This window comes from Cottoperca gobio, unplaced genomic scaffold (assembly GCF_900634415.1).
Source record: "Cottoperca gobio unplaced genomic scaffold, fCotGob3.1 fCotGob3_145arrow_ctg1, whole genome shotgun sequence".
NCBI lineage: Eukaryota > Metazoa > Chordata > Actinopteri > Perciformes > Bovichtidae > Cottoperca > Cottoperca gobio.
The window spans coordinates 17,501-34,584 of record NW_021166806.1 but is presented as its reverse complement, the minus strand read 5'-3'; the positions used below and the strand labels follow the sequence as shown (position 1 = coordinate 34,584).

General features: G+C 43.4%; 2 protein-coding genes across 5 annotated transcripts; both read right to left on the bottom strand.

Moving 5' to 3' along the window:
- Positions 1-559: 559 nt before the first annotated feature.
- xrcc2 (X-ray repair complementing defective repair in Chinese hamster cells 2) lies at positions 560-4,070 on the bottom strand. 3 transcript variants are annotated; one of them, XM_029426247.1, is made up of 6 exons: positions 3,915-4,064; positions 3,392-3,473; positions 3,226-3,261; positions 2,734-2,883; positions 2,346-2,622; positions 560-1,026 (listed from the first exon to the last, which is right to left on the bottom strand). In XM_029426247.1, the coding sequence occupies exons 1-6, from the start codon at positions 3,933-3,935 to the stop codon at positions 699-701; spliced, it is 894 nt and encodes a 297-aa protein (XP_029282107.1). In that variant the 5' UTR covers positions 3,936-4,064; the 3' UTR covers positions 560-698. The 3 variants fall into 3 exon arrangements, with proteins under 3 accessions (XP_029282107.1, XP_029282108.1, XP_029282109.1); XM_029426248.1 differs by having other exon boundaries at positions 3,343-3,473; positions 3,915-4,038; XM_029426249.1 differs by lacking the exon at positions 3,226-3,261 and having other exon boundaries at positions 3,915-4,070.
- Positions 4,071-4,492: 422 nt separating this feature from the next.
- On the bottom strand, positions 4,493-12,214 carry LOC115004580 (actin-related protein 3-A-like). 2 transcript variants are annotated; one of them, XM_029426245.1, is made up of 12 exons: positions 12,066-12,214; positions 10,972-11,027; positions 10,395-10,519; positions 10,217-10,327; positions 9,870-9,965; positions 9,276-9,383; positions 8,971-9,114; positions 7,289-7,462; positions 6,694-6,786; positions 6,494-6,619; positions 6,327-6,410; positions 4,493-5,906 (listed from the first exon to the last, which is right to left on the bottom strand). In XM_029426245.1, the coding sequence occupies exons 1-12, from the start codon at positions 12,107-12,109 to the stop codon at positions 5,811-5,813; spliced, it is 1,257 nt and encodes a 418-aa protein (XP_029282105.1). In that variant the 5' UTR covers positions 12,110-12,214; the 3' UTR covers positions 4,493-5,810. The 2 variants fall into 2 exon arrangements, with proteins under 2 accessions (XP_029282105.1, XP_029282106.1); XM_029426246.1 differs by having other exon boundaries at positions 12,090-12,180.
- Between the last annotated feature and the right edge of the window lie 4,870 nt (positions 12,215-17,084).

The window sequence follows — 17,084 nt, the reverse complement described above, 5'->3', positions numbered from 1 at the left end:
TGTGTTTGTGTGCTGTAGAAAAGTGTCTGACCCCGCGGAGGGATCTGTTGGAGGGCTGCTCTGGTGAAGCGGTCTCTGTCATCAGACCTGAAGTCCCGGACTGGAGCCGCGAGGAGCTGGACTGCTGCTGCACGTGCCTCAAACATAGACTCATTATAATCATCATCATGATTATTATTATTATTATTATTAACATTAGAATAATAATCATTACTATTATTGTTATTATTTTAAAAATAGTAGTAATAATATTAATATTACAAAACGAGAATACTAGTAATAATAATATGTATAATTGTAATAATACTAAAATTAGTAATAGTAATATGTTTAATAGTAATAATACAAAAAAGTAATAATAGTAATTTTAAACAACTTTATTTGTATAGCTCCTTTCTTTTGGAGCTGCGGCGATCTATTCCTGAAGCTTCAGCATCAGTAGACGGATCATCGTGGATCCAAGATGTGATCGATTCTGTACGACTGATCCATTGATCCTGCCAGCAGCAGTGACAGATGCATCTCACTGCAGTGAAATCATTATAAAAACAATAACACCTCCTGGATCACAACTTTTATTGAACTTTGACAAATGCATGTAAACATTGACCCAAATATATATATAAAGAACAAACACAAGATACGGTTTCATCTGCACTACACAAACAGTTTACTGTCCTCTGAGCAGTAGTGACCATTCAGATAAACTCGATTCCTCCGTCTGTCACGCAGAAGGAGCTGCTCCTGTAAGCCTTCGTCCTGGAGGAGGAGGAGGAGGAGGAGGAGGAGGAGGTGCAGTGGACGGTGAAGACCTGCCGTCTCTTCTGCTCCTTGCTGCCTCCTGCCGTGGCAGCCATGTTGTTTGCAGCCTCCTGCCTGGAGCACAGCAGCCGGTGGGTCACCAGCCGTTGCCAGGGGCGACAGAGGTACGGCCGGTCGTTGTCGAAGGAGGAAGAACAGGAGGAGGGTGCACTGTAGCTCCTCCTGATGGCGTGGCAGGTGGCGAAGACAGTAATTCTGTAATCCCTGAGAGGAGGACACACAGACTGATTCACCCAACAAAGCTGTCAACTTTCTACAGTGAAGACAACATGCAGTGTGTTAGTGATGTGTTGTTCCAGCACGTTTCCCCACAACAGCTTCAGTTCTCTGACTCTGAGGAACTCCGCTGCAGAGATGAACATCGTCCTCATTTGGTGTTTGATGATGTTGGTGGAGACCGCTGTCTACTCCCTCCATAAATCCCCTTACAGTCTATCAAAAACCTCTGAAAGATCCAAGAACCATAAAAGACCCCCAGAATCTATTTTCTAACCACTACAACCTCCTTAAAATAACTAACACCTCCTCAATAACAACAAGAACCTCCTAAACCTCCTAATGGACTTCTTTAACCTCCTCAATGACCACACAAACCTCAACAAGCACTGCTCAACCACCTAAAGGATCTGTAGAACTTCTTAAAGGACTACTAGTACAACCTAAAAGACCTCTAGACCAACCTAGAGGACCACTCGTACCACGGTGGTAGGCCTGATAAGAGGTGATGACGAGAGGTGATCTGCATCACTGGAGCTGCAGTGGAGCGTGTGTCCAGCTTCAAGTTCCTTGATATTCACATCTCCGATGACCTCACCTGGTCTCTGAACTCCTCCACCTGGTCTACTTCCTACGGGGCCTTAAGAAAGCTCACATTGGCCCAAGGTTCCTGGTGGACTTCTACCGCTGCACCATCGAGAGCATACTCACAAACTGCATCACAGTGTGGTACAGCAACTGCTCCGCCTCAGACCGGAAATCACTCCAGCGGGTGGTGACACTCAGTTACCCACCATTAAGAACATCTTTCTCAGACGCTGTCTGGGCAAATCCAGGAACATTATCAAGGATGCCCCCCACCCCAACAACAGTCTGTTCACCCTCCTCCCATCCGACAGGCGTTACAGAAGCCTCCGCTCTTGCACCACCAGGGAGAGCTTCTTCCCTGAGGCAGTGACTCTGCTGAACTCTTCTCCATCACTTCATTAGCATCATTGCACTCACCTGCACTATTCTTATCTGCACATACTATACCTTTCATACTGTTCAATGTTGTTACTGTACATTTATGGTCATACCATCACTGTTTGCACACACAACCTGCATTTGCACTCTGTTACATAGTTATAGTCGTTTATAGCACCATTCAATGCACTTCCTGTATTTAATATAGCACTTTTTTGCACTCCTGGTTGGATACTAACTGCATTTCATTGGCTTGTTCCTATACTCTGCACAGTGACAATACAGTTGAATCTAATCTAATCTAAAGGACCACTCGTACCACCTAAATGAGGAATAGCTACCTGAGCAGTCGGCCCAGCAGCTCTGCACACTTGCTGAGCTTCTCTTCCTGCTTGGCAACACTTGCCCCGCCCTCACAGCGGTCCAGCCAGTAGAAAGCGGACATGCTGTCAATAAGGAGGAGAGCCAGGCCAGGCCGCAACGACAAGGAGGTCTCCAGGAAGTGGAGGGTGAGGAGGAGCTGGGAGGAGGAGGAGCAGTGGACGACCAGGAGGCGAGACAAACACGAACGCAACGCTGCCTCATCTGAACCGGCCGAGGGCGAGCGTGAAGAACGAGCTGCACAGACAGACGGTGAGAGAAGAAAACCAGGACATGAGTTCTTCGGTAATCCTGCAGATTTTTTTGCATTTGTTTGTTCATGTTGAAAAAAAGTGTGTGTGTGTGTACCTGCGTTCAGTCTGCTGTCCAGGATGCTGACCAGTCGTAACATGTCCAGACTGTAGTCGGTGTCCACGAACACAACGTCTACCTCAAGACCGCCGGTTGCCACCGGCAACACACATTGACACAGCAGGTGGTAGAGCAACTCTGTCTTACCTTACACACACACACACACACACACACACACACACACACACACACACACACACACACACACACACACACACACACACACACACACACACACACCACTTGGATTGAACAGGGTCCAACATGTAACTAACAGATATCATGAAGCTTCCCCACTTCATGACTCACATCAACACAAGTTTATATTACAAGTGTTTAATATGTACATGAGGCGTTATGTAATGTAGCTGTGGAGAGTTCACATCTACACACACAGTTAGTAACACACACTCTGATGTTTCCTCTCGTCTGACAGAAGACGAGCTGGAAGAGAAACATGTTGAGCTGCAGAAGTTACAGGGAGCTCACCTGTCCCCTCTGATCCATATAGCTCCACCACCTCACCTGTCGAACACATGTCACTGTCACTCCAGAATAATCAATAACGTGGCTCCTGATGTATATTTGTTTTTAATGTTTTGGTACCATGATGCCATGTAAGGTGTGGGGACCGGAAGTGGGCGTGCTCACTCACCGGGCTCGGGTCCTCCATCTTCAGGGAACAGTCGCTGCTCGATGTCCTTCAGACAGCGACGAGCCTCCAGCCGAGCAAACAGCTGCAGAGACACGTCACATGCACATCTCGATATATAAATAAATACCAGCACGTGGTACTTTTCAAGGACTTTCCAGGCTCAATTCCAGGACCCAACACGGCCCAGTGTGAAACATATCCAGGTTAAATGCTGTTCCAACACTGAGAAGTTGTATTTAGTCGAAAGATCTATTGTTGCACAAAATATATAAATGCAAGCAGCTCCAGCTCAACACGGAAGTACATTTAAAACCAAACTCTTATAAATGTCACCAGCTATCTAGAAATGTTATGTTAATTGTGAAACTCAGACCTGGTTCAACACGTGAAGGATGTTTGTACTGATAGAATATAACACTGAAACACAGATTTGATCTTTAATAGAGGTGTAAGTGTATATCCTATATAAGAGTATAATATGAGAGCTACCTGGAGCACGTGAGGGTAAAGTTTGTGTTCTGACCTGAGCGCCACTTTCAGTCATTCCAGCACGAGCTTCATCTTCACAACAACACACTTCCGGGTTCTGCTGTTTTACCGTAAAGGACGGAGGAGCGGGACCGTAATGTGTGCGCTGTGCGCACTACAGGAGTTACATATTCATGTGTTCACGTGGGCATTTAGTATATGTTTTAACTTTATATTATCCTCTGGTAACTTTATATTTACAACACATTGTTGAATTGTTTTCTCTTGAAAGCACTTTGTAACCTTGTAAGAAAACTGCTATCTAAATAAAGTTAATTCTTCTTCTTCTTCTGTGTGTGTGTGTGTGTGTGTGTGTGTGTGTATAACCTGAGATTTCATTTTAAAAGAAATAAAGCCATAATATTACAAGAAATAGAGTTGGAATTTAGTGAGTATATACTTCATATCATATCTTACTATTTCAAGAAGAAATAAGTTATATACAAGAAATAAAGTTGGAATATTATGAGAAGTCATAATTTAACAATAAATAAATATTATATATATGTATAAATATTAGTACTTGTTCCCTCAAAACTGAGTTAGTGATGAATTAAAGTATAAAACAAGAAGTCTGTTTGTGTCAGTTTTATTTCTGAATCCATGATGAGCAGAAGGTCAAAGTGAGGATGAAGGTGATGAAGTGATTGTACCTGAACGCACCATAATCCCATCTGATTTGTGGTTTAGTCCTGTTCCTGGATCAGTATCTCTCAGCATACAGTAAATATTTATATATATTTATATAAATATATATTTATATAAATATATATTTATTCAACATTATAATAAATGTGATCTGTTAGTTCTCTGCTCAACTCTTTACAAATATAAACGCTCTGCAGAAGGTTTTGATGCTTATTCACAGTTTCGACATGCAGGTAAACGTCTCTCACGCTACATAAATAAATACAAACAATAAAACTTGAAACTATCTGCAGCTCTCGTGTATTTCTGCAAGACACTTTCTGAAAATCCCTTTAGTTTTAATTCTTGTTGCTCTGATCGTCCTCATGGGATTCATGCTGACAGACTGAAGTGAAAGAGAAGTTTTAACTCCAGCCGTTTTAGAGAGACATCAACAAGGTCAATGTCAGACCTCATACATGAGCAAAACTCAAGACTCAGATATCAAATTATAGTGGGAAATATACGAGAAACAACTCACAAATTTATGGGGAAAAAACTTGGATATTCTTTCAAATTAAAGTGGAAAATTAATTAAAAGAAATCAGAATGTACGTACATTTAAAAATATAATCTTTCCTCAAATTATAGTAAATCTTTAAATATAATTATATCTACGAGAAAAACACCCTAAATATTCTCTCAAATTAAAGTGGTAGATTTACGGGGGGGAAATAAATGACAAATCTCCGAAATTCCCAGTTTGTTCTCGGAATATTACCCACGTTCCCTTGCTCTTTTCACACCTACAATGATGCCGTCGTATGAGAAAAGAAAACTTGTGAACATTTCTCTAAAACAAGTCAGAAAGAAGATCGTCTCCGTCATCTTCAGTCAGGCCAACAGATACTCTCTTAGCGTTGCTAGCAGCTAGCTACCCGTTGTCTCGAGGTCTGGACAAATCCTCCGGTCGCCTTTAAATGTCGCTTCTGGAAAAATGGTTTTCTGGTTGTTTTTTGGACAAGAAACAAGTTCTCTGTGGTAAAAGTTCAAAATAAAACACCACACTTTGTATTCACAGATTTTGTGCCTCAGTTTCTCTAGACTTCCGTGTGCTTGATGAGACTGAGCTATACTGCTAATTGTGTACAAGCAAAGCGGGATACAAACTGAAGTAACAAGAGATTAAGGGACTACAGGCTAAGTGGCTGGTGGCTAGTGGGCAGCAGGCTAAAAGGCTAGCCTTCTGTAGCTGCCGCTGCCATCAGGACATGATGCCGAACACGGGGTTGTGTCGACAGATGCTTGGGCCGATCTCATCGTAGTCCTTCTTGGAGTGACACACCTGGGAAAACTCGGGCTGCAAACACAAACAAACAGCGTCCATCTTTGTCAAGACTGAGTTCAGTTTTAGACCTTAAGATAGTCGAGCTGTGTACACTGGCAAACACCTTGACCTGACAATAAATAAGTATGTTACATAACTAATGCGCTTTGTGTCCACAAGTGTTATTATACAGTTCTCAAATAAACTATGTTTTGGTCAACAACACGTCCACAATGAGCGGCTCGATTCACACATGGACTCGGTCGGACATCACACAGACTTTGTACTTGAGAGCTGGCAGAGTAAAGTCCGATTTTATGTCCAGTCCCAATGATTCGGCACATTTGCGTTCTCCCATACTGCTTCTGTCGAGATAATGTCAGGGTTGCAGAGCATGTGTGAGAGGGGTCCCTGAGGGCCACCCCAAGTATAGAAGTACAAACGTGTGTTTACCGTGGACGCCAACATAGAGCCTCCAAACCAGACGGCGTACCGCTGCATGTGATGTGTGACGACCTGAACGTCCATCGGCTTTGGCTGCAAACACAAACACAGAAAATCAGTCAGCTGTCTGTCTCTGTGCCTGTCTGTCTGCCTGCCTGTCTGCCTGTCTGTCTGACCTTTATCCGTCCTCCACTGAGGTCTTCACTCAGTTTCAGTCGGGCGTCCACGACTCTCTTCAGGTCTCTCTGCAGCCGCCGCCCAAAGTCTCTGAACATGGTGGATCCTCCGGAGAGCACAATGTTCTGACACACACACACACACACAGTTACCAAAAGGTTTTATTTTTTATGAAACCTGCTCAGGTGTGCTCAGGTACCTTGTAGAGCGGCCGCCTCACATCGATTGGACAGCTCTGAATGACCTCATCAACAACATCAGAGATGGGCTGCATGAAGTCCGGATTAGCAAACTGAAAAACACACATTTAAACAGACATCTTTTAACAGGTTGCTACCAAGGCAACATTCCGTTGAAATAAAAGACACCCTCTCGTCCAAATATGGTCACTTCTGGTTCCAAAAAAACAAGATGGCGACGACCAAAGCGGCAAACTCGATGCTTCTAATTGGCAAACCAAGGGGTGAAGTCATGGTGACTCAGTCTACTTCTTATAAACACACAGCAACACCATCTTCTCATTGATAACGTGAATAATGACTTCTGGGGTTCCTCAGGGTTCCATTCTCGGGCCTTTATATTTTATATTTGGTAAAAAGGTTTATGAGTTTATTATTGTTTCTTTATCATTTTCATCCACTTCAACAAACTGAACACACAACTTTCACATATACAATAGTTGATGCTAACGTGTTAGCAACCAGCTGCTCGTTTCCACTTCCAGCAGTCACAGAGCAACATTTCATCAGGATTGTTTGAGTCTCGGTTTACCTGAAGAAGCTCGGTGAAGTTACCTCGGGGTGGAAAAAGATCTCGGGGCCCAGGAAGCGCTCGTAGCCCACGTCGATGTGGAAGGGGGTCTTAGTCACAACGTTGACTCCGCGGTACTGTTTGATCCATTTACCCGGGTCAGAGTCGAACTTTGAGAACTCCTTAACAATGTCAGGACAGATGTAACAGTACCGCTCCTACACATAGAAATACACAAATAAATACAGATATACACAGGTATAAACAAGTATACACAGGTATATACAGGTATACACAGGTATACACAGACATACACATGTATACACAGTTGTACACAGGTATACAAAGATATACACAGGTATACACATGTATACACAGTTGTACACAGGTATACAAAGATATACACAGGTATACACATGTATACACATATATACACAGGTATACACAGGTATACACAGGTATACACATGTATACACATATATACACAGGTATACACAGGTATACACAGGTATACACAGATATACACATGTATAAACATGTATACACAGATATACACATGTATACACAGGTATACACAGGTATACACAGGTATACACAGATATACACCGGTATACACATGTATACAAAGGTATACACCGATATACACAGGTATACACAGATATACACCGGTATACACATGTATACAAAGGTATACACCGATATACACAGGTATACACATGTATACACAGGTATACACATGTATACAAAGGTATACACCGATATACACAGGTATACACAGGTATACACATGTATACAAAGGTATACACCGATATACACAGGTATACACAGGTATACACAGGTATACACAGATATACACATGTATAAACATGTATACACAGATATACACATGTATACACAGGTATACACAGGTATACACAGGTATACACAGGTATACACAGATATACACAGGTATACACAGATATACACCGGTATACACATGTATACAAAGGTATACACCGATATACACAGGTATACACAGATATACACCGGTATACACATGTATACAAAGGTATACACCGATATACACAGGTATACACAGATATACACCGGTATACACATGTATACAAAGGTATACACCGATATACACAGGTATACACATGTATACACAGGTATACACAGGTATACACATGTATACAAAGGTATACACCGATATACACAGGTATACACAGGTATACACATGTATACAAAGGTATACACCGATATACACAGGTATACACAGGTATACACAGATATACACATGTATAAACATGTATACACAGATATACACATGTATACACAGGTATACACAGGTATACACAGGTATACACAGGTATACACAGGTATACACAGATATACACCGGTATACACATGTATACAAAGGTATACACCGATATACACAGGTATACACAGATATACACCGGTATACACATGTATACAAAGGTATACACCGATATACACAGGTATACACATGTATACACAGGTATACACATGTATACAAAGGTATACACCGATATACACAGGTATACACAGGTATACACAGGTATACACATGTATACACATGTATACAAAGGTATACACAGGTATACACAGGTATACAAAGGTATACACCGATATACACATGTATACAAAGGTATACACCGATATACACATGTATACAAAGGTATACACCGATATACACAGGTATACACAGGTATACACAGGTATACACCTTCACAGCCTTGGCGGTCTCCAGCGACTGTTCCGGAGGAATCCCCGCCTCTCTGTCTCTCAGCAGCTGCTGGATGAAGAAGGTGATGTCCCGCCCTGCGATGGGGATGTGCTTTATACAGCTGCCAATCACGTAGCCCTCAGCCTGTGACAGACAGCCACGCCGACCAATCAGTGAGCAGAGAGGCTCCCAACAACTTTATTATTGCAAACTGAAACTAAAAAAATATATTCTACCTTCTCCTAACAAAAACTAACGATCTCTGGAAACTGAAGTCATAACTAAAATGTGTGTGTGTGTCTCACCACGGGGATGGCGTGTGTGACCCCGTCTCCGCTGTCGATGACGACACCGGTCAGAGTTCTCTGTCCGACCTGCCGAGACGTCCAGGACGCCGCCAACGCCAACACGGCCTGATGGAGGGAGACAACGTGTGAAGACGACTGTTTCCAACGGATCGTATTAACCGACTTTGTAGAAAAGGGTAAAAATAAAAAGTAGTTGAAAGCTTGTTATTATCATGAGTCATGAGAAAAGCCGCAGATTGGTTTTTAATTTTCAGCTTTTACACTCAAACTTCTTTTCATATTACATTCATATTTCTAGAATTTCAACATTTAAAAAATGTTCTACATTTCCACTTAAACATTATGAAGATATTTACATTTTGTTTCTCAGTGTTTTCAAGTTTATTTACATTTTTCGGCATTTCCACATAAACATTTTTATTTTTTATTTTAAGAGTTTCTCAAATCTTTTTGTCAATCCACTCAAACTCTTTTTCTATTTACTTTTATTTTATTCCATGATTAAAGTTTCTTTCAATATATTTACATTTTATTTACAATTCTTGGTGTTTTGACTGAAAAGTTTCTTTTATTCTTCCTCGTGTGTTTCACCTGCACTGCGATGTAGAGTCCAGGTATGTTGAAGGTCTCGAACATGATCTCTGCCAGGTACTCTCTGTTCTCTGGAGTGTTGAGAGGAGGCTCTGTCTGCACACACACACACACACACACACACACACACACACACACACCCACCCACACAAACACACACACACACACACACACACACACACACACACACACCCACACAAACACACACACACACACACACACACACCCACACAAACAAACACACACACACACACACACACACACACACACGCACGCTATAATACAACACTGCTCTCTGATTGGCTGCATATTAAAGTGCAGGTAACCATGGCAGCGTGTCCACCGACCATGAGAAAGTTGTGGTCTTCAGGTTCAGCGCGGAGGTATTTGAAGATGACCTGCTCCATAAACTTCTCCATCAGATCCCAGTCCTCCACCATCCCATGACGGATGGGCCACTGAACACACACAGCTCAATAATTACATGTATTCTAACCTCCAGTAATGCAGGGCAGGGAATCCTACCTTGGTTGCGTAGTTGGGTTTGTCTACGGCTTCGTCTCCGATGTAGAAGTCCAGGTCGTCGACTCCTCGTACGAGCCTCCTCTGAGCCTGCTCCCCCACGCCGGCCGACTCCTTGATGGCAACACCTGAGGTGCCGACAGCGAGGAGAGAATAAGATGTTTGAGGCCTCGTGCTGAGAGCAGCATGAGGTCACACACGGGGAACGTAGAGCGATCGAACCAGACGCTTCAACAGGACGGAAACATTTCACAAAACACTTCCTTTGTTTTTTATTTAACGCAAAACACTGCAGGCATGTTTCATGTTTCATGTTTCATGCTCTGCTCAATATATGTCTATAAATTATTTCAAAACATGAGAACATCAGAGTGTGTGTTTGTAACTGTGTGTGTAGATTTAAACTCTCCACAGCTACATTACATAACGCCTCATGTACATATTAAACACTTGTAATATAAACTTGTGTTGATGTGAGTAATGAAGTGGGGAAGTTCCACATGTGTGAGTTTAATATTTGCCGCTGTCCTCCTGCAGCGTGGACAACATGTATGAATTGTTTGATGAAAACGTTTCTCACATGACGGCACGATGAACTGCGGCTCAGTGTTTCCAGCGTAGCCCATCTTAGTGTACCTGCAGGCAGACGGACCAAACGTTATCGCCTCCTCCTCTCACCTTTTCACGACACGTTTAATAAAATATATCACTATATCTATAGAAAAAAATTAAATCTGAGATTAAAGTCGTAAATGTACGAGTAAAGATTGAGAGACATTACGATCCTACGTCGCTTTGTGTTTAATAAAGTTGTTACTTTAAACTCAGAAGTTTTTTCTCGCATATTTATGATTTAATAAACTCTAAAGATATTTGAGTTTGTGAAATTTGTGATTTTCTTATCGTTGAATACTTGAATCTCAGAGAAATTTAATTTTTAAAGTTTAATCTCTGGAATAATTATTTTTGCTGGTATTTGTTAACAGCTACTTTATATTTCTGAATATTTTGCTTTTTACTGCACCAACTATAATAAATGATTATTATAGATTAAACTAGCCACCAGTATATAAAGTAATGAAATGACCAGCTGCAGTGAATAATTAGAATACAATAATATAATACATATTATTCTGTAGTACATATTGATGCTAATACTTTGTATGCAGGACTTGAAACAGTATTTCTACTCTGCAGAATTATTACTTTTTTATATAAAGATCATAAGTAAGCAACATTTCAACTTCTGCAATTAAGTAGAATTTTGTATTTATTATTCTGTATATTATTTTAGTATTCAATATTACTGTTATAATACTAATATTAATATTACTAATAAGAAAACTAATAATAATAATAATTATTATTATAATAATATGAATAATACAATACAATAATATTAATAATAACATATAAAATAATATTATAATAATATTAATAATATTAATAATAACATAATATAATAATAACTAGTTTTCTTTACTATATATGTATTTTGTGTGAACTGTCCCTTTAACACCAACGAAAACAACACACACACACACACACACATATGCACGCACACACAACAAATACTTTTTGTGAACATCATCATGTATGTAGCGTGTGTGTGTGTGTGTGTGTGTGTGTGTGTGTGTGTGTGTGTGTGTGTGTGTGTGTGTGTGTGTGTGTCACCCGGTCCCGCAGTCCACTACGCACGCCGGCAGCTGCAGGGACATGCTGTGGTTCTGCTGGTCGGTCCGTGAAGACCGGAGAGCGCGAGGCGGAGTGTGACGTGAGATGGAGACAGAGAGAGAGTGTGTGTGTGTGTGTGTGTGTGTGTGTGTGTGTGTGTGTGTGTGTGTGTGTGTGGGTGGGTGTGTGTGTGTGTTTTTCAGTAGTTCCGGGTCGGAGGGAAAGAGAAAATAGAAACACATCTGACACGACCCGGTAACCGGAGAGGTCTGCGTGTGTGTGTGTGTGTCTTTTTATGGTGCGTTCATGTGATCTCAGCTGCTCCGTAAATACCTCTGCCTGAGAAAAAACCCAGCTCACCTCCTCCACCTGGTGGCGAGAACATGAAATAACAACAACAACACTAATAGTAATAATGATCATACGAATAATACAAATAATAAAATATTATTAATAAGAGTAATAATAATATTATATTAATAATAAAGATCATGGTAATAGTAATAATAATTATGATAATAGTAATAATAATTATGATAATAGTAATAATACAAATAATAAAATAATAATAGTGATAATAGTAATAGTAATAATAATAATAATAATAATAATAGTAATAATAATAATAGTAATAATAATAATAGTAATAATAATAGTAATAATAATAGTAGCAATAATAATAATAATAATCTCCCTGTTGTGGAGATTAAATATAAAGTAGCTTAAAAGTAAAGTTACCTCTTATTTGGACTTCAGTACAGTACTTTAGTGAATGTACTTTACTTTCCACCACTGATGCTGGAATAAATACAGAATAGATAAAAACTACTCGTTATTTACAGAGGTTGTATTATATACATAGTGATAATATATGTAGAGTATTTAGGATATTGTTTAGGATATTATGTACATGTTACACCCTGATAAATAACTATGATAACTGTGATAATTAAATATAATAAATAAATATGAGAAATATGATAACTCCATCCATCCATCCATCCATCGTCTACCGCTTATCCGGGATCGGGTCGCGGGGGCAGCAGCTCCAGTAAGGAACCCCAATCTTCCCTTCTCCGGGCCACATCCTCCAGCTCCGACTGGGGGATCCTGAGGCGTTCCCAGGCCAGTGAGGAGATATAATCTCTCCACCGAGTCCTGGGTCTTCCCCGGGGTCTCCTCCCAGCTGGACGTGCCTGGAACACCTCCCTAGGGAGGCGCCCAGGTGGCATCCTTACTAGATGCCCGAACCACCTCAACTGGCTCCTTTCAACGTAAAGGAGCAGCGGCTCTACTCCGAGTCTCTCACGGATGGCTGAGCTTCTCACCCTATCTCTAAGGGAGACGCCAGCCACCCGTCTGAGAAAACCCATTTCGGCCGCTTGTACCCGTGATCTCGTTCTTTCGGTCATGACCCAGCCTTCATGACCATAGGTGAGGGTAGGAACGAAGATCGACCGGTATATTGAGAGCTTTGCCTTCTGGCTCAGCTCTCTTTTCGTCACAACGGTGCGGTAAAGTGACTGTAATACCGCCCCCGCTGCGCCGATTCTCCGGCCAATCTCTCGCTCCATTGTCCCCTCACTCGCGAACAAGACCCCGAGGTACTTGAACTCCTTCACTTGGGGTAATGGCTCATTCCCTACCCGGAGTAGGCAATCCACCGGTTTCCTGCTGAGAGCCATGGCCTCAGATTTGGAGGTGCTGATCCTCATCCCAACCGCTGCACACTCGGCTGCGAACCGATCCAGTGAGTGTTGAAGGTCACAGACCGATGATGCCATAAGGACCACATCATCTGCAAAGAGCAGCGATGAGATCCTCAGGTCACCGAACTGCAACCCCTCTCCTCCACGACTACGCCTCGATATCCTATCCATGAAAATCACGAACAGGATTGGTGATAAAGCGCAGCCCTGGCGGAGGCCAACATTCACGGGAAACGAGTCCGACTTACTGCCGAGTATCCGGACACAACTCTCGCTTTGGGCGTACAGGGATTGGATGGCCCTCAAAAGTGACCCCCTCACCCCATACTCCCGCAGCACCTCCCACAGTATCACCCGGGGGACCCGGTCATACGCCTTCTCCAGATCCACAAAACACATGTAGACCGGATGGGCGTACTCCCAGGCCCCCTCCAGGATCCTTGCAAGAGTAAAGAGTTGGTCTGTTGTTCCACGACCAGGACGGAATCCGCATTGTTCCTCTTCAATCAGAGGTTCGACTACCGGCCGAACCCTCCTTTCCAGTACCTTGGAGTAGACTTTACCAGGGAGGCTGAGAAGTGTGATACCCCTGTAGTTGGCACACACTCTCTGGTCCCCCTTTTTAAATAGGGGAACCACCACCCCGGTCTGCCAACCCCTAGGCACTGTCCCAGACTTCCACGCAATGTTGACGAGGCGTGTCAACCAAGACAGCCCCTCAACACCCAAAGCCTTCAGCATTTCTGGACGGATCTCATCAACCCCTGCGGCTTTGCCACTGTGGAGTTGTTTGACTACCTCAGTGACTTCCATCAGGGAAATTGACGATGATCCCCCATCAGCTTCCAGCTCTGCCTCAACCATAGAGGGCGTGTTAGTCGGATTCAGGAGTTCCTCAAAGTGCTCCTTCCAGCGGCCGATAACCTTCTCAGTTGAAGTCAGCAGGGTCCCACCCTTGCTGTACACAGCTTGGATGGTTCCTCGCTTCCCCCTCCTGAGGTGCCGGATGGTTTTCCAGAAGCACCTTGGTGCCGACCGAAAGTCCTTCTCCATAGCTTCTCCGAACTTCTCCCACACCCGCTGCTTTGCCTCTGACACGGCAGAAGCTGCCGCCCTTCTAGTCCTTCGATACCCTGCAACTGTTTCCGGAGTCCTCCCGGATAACATAACCCGGAAGGACTCCTTCTTCAGTCGGACGGCTTCCCTGACCACCGGGGTCCACCACGGTGTTCGAGGGTTACCGCCCCTTGAGGCACCTAAGACCTTGAGACCACAGCTCATCACCGCAGCTTCAGCAATAGAGGTTTTGAACATCGCCCACTCAGGTTCAATGCCCGCAACCTCCACAGGGATGGCTGAAAAGCTCCGCCGGAGGTGTGAGTTAAAGATCCCCAGGACAGGGGCTTCCTCCAGACGTTCCCAGTTCACCCGCACTACCCGTTTGGGTTTACCAGGTCTGTCCAGAGTCTTCCCCCACCCCTTGATCCAACTCACCACCAGATGGTGATCAGTCGACAGCTCCGCCCCTCTCTTCACCCGAGTGTCCAAAACATGCGGCCTCAGATCAGATGATACGATTACGAAATCGATCATTGACCTTTGGCCTAGGGTGCTCTGGTACCACGTGCACTTATGAGCATCCTTATGTTCGAACATGGTGTTTGTTATGGCCATTCCATGACTAGCACAGAAGTCCAACAACAAACGACCGTTCGGGTTTAGATCAGGGAGGCCCTTCCTCCCAATCACGCCTCTCCAGGTGTCTCCATCGTTTCCCACGTGTGCGTTGAAGTCTCCCAGCAAGACTACGGAGTCCCCTACTGGAGCCACCTGCAGGGCTCCATTCAGGGTCTCCAAGAAGGCCGAATACTCCGAACTGCGGTTTGGGGCATAGGCACAAACAACAGTCAGAGTTTTCCCCCCCATAACCCGAAGGCGTAGGGAGGCGACCCTCTCGTCCACCGGGATAAACTCCAACGTGGCGGCGCTCAGCCGGGGGCTAGTGAGTATCCCCACCCCGGCCCGAGGCCTCACACCTTGGGCAACTCCGGAGAAGAATAGAGTCCAACCCCTATCCAGGAGTACGGTTCCAGAGCCAAGACTGTGCGTGGAGGTAAGCCCCACCAGATCCAACTGGTAGCGATCCACCTCCCGCACTAGTTCCGGCTCCTTCCCCCACAGAGAGGTGACGTTCCACGTCCCCAGAGCCAGCCTCTGCTGCCCGGGTCTGGTCCGTCGAGGTCCCTGACCATCACTGCCACCCGTGTGACAGCGCACCCGACCCCAGCGGTTTTTCCCATGAGTGGTGGGCCCACAGGATGGATGGATGGGAGGCACCACGTAGCTTCTTCGGGCTGTGCCCGACCGGGCTCCGTGGCAAACCCGGCCACCAGGCGCTCGCTGTCGGGCCCTCCCTCTGGGCCTGGCTCCAGACGGGGGCCCCGGGCTTCCTCCGGGCAGGGTCTCTCCTTTCCTTTCCCTTTCTTTCATGAAGTCGTTTTTGAACCATTCTTAGTCTGGCCCCTCGCCTGAGACCAATTTGCCTTGGGAGACCCTACCAGGAGCACTAGGCTCCAGACAACACAGCTCTCAGGTTCATAGGGACACACAAACCTCTCCACCACGATAAGGTGATGGTTCCCAGAGAGGAAATATGATAACTGTGACACATTTAAATATGATAACTGTGACACATAAATAAACATTATTGATAAATAAAACTATAATGTACAGAAGTGTTTTTGTGATCAAGCAGGGGGCAGCAAACACAACGGATGCTTTTATCTTTTAAACTTTATTTAACATACAGACTGTTGTAGAAACAAAATAATGATGAGTCATAATAATATAAAATATCCATAAATGTTCTATTATTAATAAAGCTTCCTCAATTAAATCTCAGTGACTGAAAACAACAAAACCTCTAGACTTCTATGTATTACTATTACTACTACTACTGCTACTAGTACTACTACTACTACTACTACTACTACTACTACTACTACTACCACCACGACTGCTACTACTATTACTACTATTGCTATTACTATTACTATTACTATTACTACAACTACTACTACTGCTACTATAGCTACTACTACTACTACGACTACTACTACTACTACTGCTACTACTACAACTACTACTGCTAGTACTACTACAACAACTACTACTAGTACGATTACTACAACTACTACTACTAATACTATTACTATTACTACAGATACTACTAATACTAGTACTACTACTACTACTACTGCTACTACTGCTACTACTACTACTACTATTACTATTACTATTACTACAACTA

Excerpts from the sequence above, each read along its gene's own strand:
- xrcc2 (XM_029426247.1), bottom strand. The coding sequence starts at position 3,935 with ATGACTGAAAGTGGCGCTCAG. Across the intron at positions 2,884-3,225 it reads ATATGGATCAGAGGGGACAG|GTAAGACAGAGTTGCTCTAC; the intron begins GTGAGCTCCCTG and ends TGTGTGTGTAAG. Across the intron at positions 1,027-2,345 it reads CTGCTGGGCCGACTGCTCAG|GGATTACAGAATTACTGTCT; the intron begins GTAGCTATTCCT and ends TCCTCCTCTCAG.
- LOC115004580 (XM_029426245.1), bottom strand. The coding sequence starts at position 12,109 with ATGTCCCTGCAGCTGCCGGCGTGCGTAGTGGACTGCGGGACCGG. Across the intron at positions 9,384-9,869 it reads GACTCTACATCGCAGTGCAG|GCCGTGTTGGCGTTGGCGGC; the intron begins GTGAAACACACG and ends TCCCTCCATCAG. Across the intron at positions 7,463-8,970 it reads AGACCGCCAAGGCTGTGAAG|GAGCGGTACTGTTACATCTG; the intron begins GTGTATACCTGT and ends TTCTATGTGTAG.